General features: G+C 39.1%; 1 protein-coding gene across 1 annotated transcript in view; it reads left to right on the top strand.

Annotated features, from left to right (window-relative positions):
- NOSTRIN (nitric oxide synthase trafficking) overlaps positions 1-4,029 on the top strand; it is a 52,435-nt gene that overhangs the window by 37,319 nt on the left and 11,087 nt on the right. Inside the window, exons 11-12 of the mRNA XM_011360138.1 lie at positions 255-353; positions 451-580. Coding sequence (XP_011358440.1) covers positions 255-353; positions 451-580 — 229 coding nt within the window. The remainder of the gene's footprint in view (positions 1-254; positions 354-450; positions 581-4,029) is intronic.

Below are 4,029 nucleotides of genomic sequence, written 5' to 3'. Positions count from 1 at the left end.
AAAAAAGCCTGGAGAAAGTGTATAAGTTCAATCAATTCTAATGGATGATAAATAGGACAGATATCAAATCACATTCCTATCCTGGGAATCTCCCCCACCTCACCCCCACCCTGTCGCCATCACCAGTTTGGACATGATGTAATCAAGAGGCACAAACATGACAATTTGCTCAGACTTTCTTCGTATGCAGTATTCGATGGGTACTTCAGTTTTGCACAACTGGCTGATCTTACCTCATTTTCCATCCTTTACAGAGCATCCTGGAGCTGGAGAAGGAAAGAATTCAACTTTTATGCAATAACTTAAACCAGTACACCCAACATATTTCTATTTTTGGCCAAACTCTGACTACGGTGAGTTGTAAAGATCTCTCCATGTCTGGTGTGCATGACAAGAGCTGGCAGGAAACATGTCTTCAGCAAACTTATTCTGTTTTCCTTGACATTGCAGTGCCATGAGCAGATACACTGTGCCATCAGCAAGATAGATGTCGAAAAAGATATCCAGGCTCTAATAGAAGAAACTGCCATTTCAGCTACAGAAAATAAATCTGAGTTCCTATTAACTGATTACTTTGTAAGTATGGAATGGAAGGATGTTCCATTAATGGGGATCCTTAGTCATGTACTGAGGGATTAAATTCAAAAAAAATTGGAGGCATTTTTAAGGGAATTTTTTTTTTTTTAAAAAAATATATTGTTTTTTTCATAATCCATATCAATAAAACAAAACAGTGTGCTTTACAAACTAGGCAATAGATACATATCTTTGGTCTTCTCTGGAAGGGCTGAAGGTCAAACAGGATTTTCAACTGAATCTTCATATTCAGTCTTTTATGAGAGTAATGTCAAGCAGACGTGTTTTATGACCTGTAAATAATAACTGTGTATCATATTGGTTGTCTATTGCTGCATAACATATTACCCACAAATTTAATGACTTAAAACAAACGCTTATTATATCACAGTTTCTGGTCATCAGGAATCCAGATATGGCATAGCTGGGTGCCTCTGAATGCCTCACAAAATTGCATCAAGGTGTCAGCCAGGACTGCAGACATCTCAAGGCTGTACTTAGAGACGAACCCCTTCTAAGCTTACTCATTTGGCTGATGGCAGGGCTTTGGTCCTGGTTGACTGCTGGCTGGAGATGTCAGTTCCTTGCCATGTAGGTCTCTCCTTATGGTAGCATACAATATGTCAGTCTACTCCCCCCCAAAACTAGTGATACAACAGAGACAGAAACAGAGCGCCCAAGATGAAAGCACAGTCTTTTATAAGCTTATCTCAGAAGTGACATCTCATCACATTCTATTTGTTAGAAGCAAGTCAGTAAGCCCACACTCAAATGGAGGGGATTACGAAAAGACGTGAATCCCAGGAGGAGAGAATCATTATCAGCATCTTCATGATCCTTTCCTTTGAAAAACTTGGAGCAAATTACAGAAGCATATTTTGAGGGCATTTAGGTGATTCTACTATGGCATTTGTACTAAAAACTGATCAGTGTCCCTGGTCAGAGTCCAGGCATCTTGTGTCTTTGCTATCTTGGGGTAAATTCTTTGTCTTCTGAATTCCTGACATTTCTTCCCTGGGCCTTCTGCTATATTTCACTCAGACTTTCAAGGTCCTTATTGGGAAGCTTATCACTCTTGGTATATACAACCAGCCCACTTGTTCATGCCCTCCTATAGGATTAAAAGTGTAGCCAAACATCCCAGGACCCCCCACTCAGGGAACAAGAGATGAGGAGAGAGAGAAAGGCGGTTAGATTTCGGCATAGCAGTGAATCCAGCTGCTGAGAAAGTCACCGGCTTTCCACCTCTCCACCTCCCAAACAGTAGTTAAGTGGCCAGCTATTTTTTTAACTGAATTTCTTTATTTTTTTCTTACCCAGGCAAAGGCGAAGCAAATTAGCAATAACAAAACAGAAACAAAGGTAGAGATGGGAGTGCAAAGGAAGATGTGATTACAATAAGAAAGTGCTTTCTTTCTGTTTCTTTCAAGTAGTGTAGGTGATCCCTGAAAAGAGAAAATGTGCAATAAAATATATCTATTACTTTTTCTAAAGGATAATACAAATGTCCCTATAGACCAACCTGTCAATAAAACCAGAGACATTCTTGAAAATTTGACTAGGCTTCTATTGAACTGTAAGGAGGCAGCTACGATGGTTTGTCTTTAATTGATGTACCTGTGGGAATTTTTGGTTTCTATAAAACTTCAGTCACCAGAACTAATGACTAAATATCTGTTGTATAAGAGAATGAACTGTATTTCCAAGTGGGTGAATAGGATTTTCTTAATATCCTTAAAGCAAAACACCCCCAAAGTCTGACATCATGGTAATAGCAGTAAGTGTAGAGAGGCTTTTATCTAGTGCTATGAAATTTATATAGACAAGGGGTAAGAGAGGAGAATCATCTCAATGCAAATATTGAAGGACTGGTGACCAGTGTGAAAAAATTTGCAAGGTCACTCCAAAGATCATGTTCAAAAGATCGTGTCTGCAGTTTTATATGCCTCCTCCAGGACTGATCTTCTTTCAAACAAATCTTTGGAAGAGAAGGAGAAATTTAAGAAAGTTAAAGGATGGTGGTATACGCCATCCTCCAGTTGATCCAGTAATGATCTATCTCTAGAGGTACATTTTTAAAACATACATGTCCCCAAACAGACCAAAAGAAGTCTTAGGTGTGGGAGCCAGATTACAATGTGCATTCCTCCAGCAAGGAAGGACTGAGAATTGGAGTTAGGCTTCCTCTCAGGTTGCCTAGAGCTCCCTTGTGGGGGTGACGTCAGCTTGGGCCTCAGCCATGAGCAGACATTTAAGTAGTAGACTCTGGAAGAGAACTGGATTCCCAGGAGTTAGGTTTCCCGAGTAATCACTTCTAAGCTGTTTCATCTTAAGACTTCATTTGTTTCTCTGTAGCAGGTAAAACGGGGAAAATAAAACCAATCTCAGAGTTGTTGTAAGAATTACATGTAATTAAGAATATGAAGAAAATTGTTATAATATATAATACACACTATGTGAATAAAATAATTTTATCCATTATATTTTCATAAAGGCTATTCACTTTGCTCTAAGTGCTCAGTTTCCCCTTCTTCATGACAATCTATCTAAAGCTAACCTTCCGCCAACATTCAGCATCCTAGTTTTTCTCCTTCCTTATCAGGCAAGTCCTGACTCCATTTCTATCTTCAGTCTTTAGTTTCCCCTCTTTCTCCACAGGTTTCTGTCCCTCTGCTATCCTCATGCTCACCTGCCTCCCAACCTGACCCTAATGTTCTAATTTTTTTTCATTCAAGCCTTGAGATATGTGTGCGGAAGCTCAGATATTAATGGTTTCTCACAGCCTATGTGGTAAAACCTCTACTTCAGGCCAAAATCTGTTCTAAACTACTCAGACTTTTTTCCGCTACGTTCGCTCAAGCAACTGGTCTATTTATTGTTCCTGATACATTTCACACAGTCCTTCCTCCATCCTTTGTTTATGCCAATTCTCCTTCCTGGGATACCCTTGGTCCTTCTTCTCCTTCAGTGAAAAATCTTAGTTAAGTTTTCTAGCCTCCTTAAAGCCTTTGTGCCCGAGTCCCTGCCCTTGGTGAGCCACACATTTCTGTCTGCACTGTTTATAAATGAAGGTGGCCTTGAGTTTCTAGGTCACATTAGGCTTCAAGGCCTAACTAAATCAAAAACCCATTATGGGAAGAGCATTTCTGTTTCAGTTCATGTGTTCCCAATAGCCACCAACACAGAACACAATAAACATTCCACTCCTGAAATGGTTCTAACTTCAAGCACACACATGATACTACATTTGGACCATCGAAGGACTCTAACTTGAATAAAGAGCTACAAGTATACAACAAATAGACTTACTTATCAAGAAACTATGAAATAGTTATAGTAAGGTTCATTCTCCAAAAACAATTTGTTCTATTAAAGAAAGTGTTCAGTCATGTACTTATAAGTTGTAAACAAGACACTTTCTTATTAAGCAAGTCTAGAAAAGGTAGAATGACA

Source organism: Pteropus vampyrus, unplaced genomic scaffold (assembly GCF_000151845.1).
Source record: "Pteropus vampyrus isolate Shadow unplaced genomic scaffold, Pvam_2.0 Scaffold2, whole genome shotgun sequence".
Classification (NCBI taxonomy): Eukaryota; Metazoa; Chordata; class Mammalia; order Chiroptera; family Pteropodidae; genus Pteropus; species Pteropus vampyrus.
This window is presented reverse-complemented; position numbering and strand designations above follow the sequence as displayed.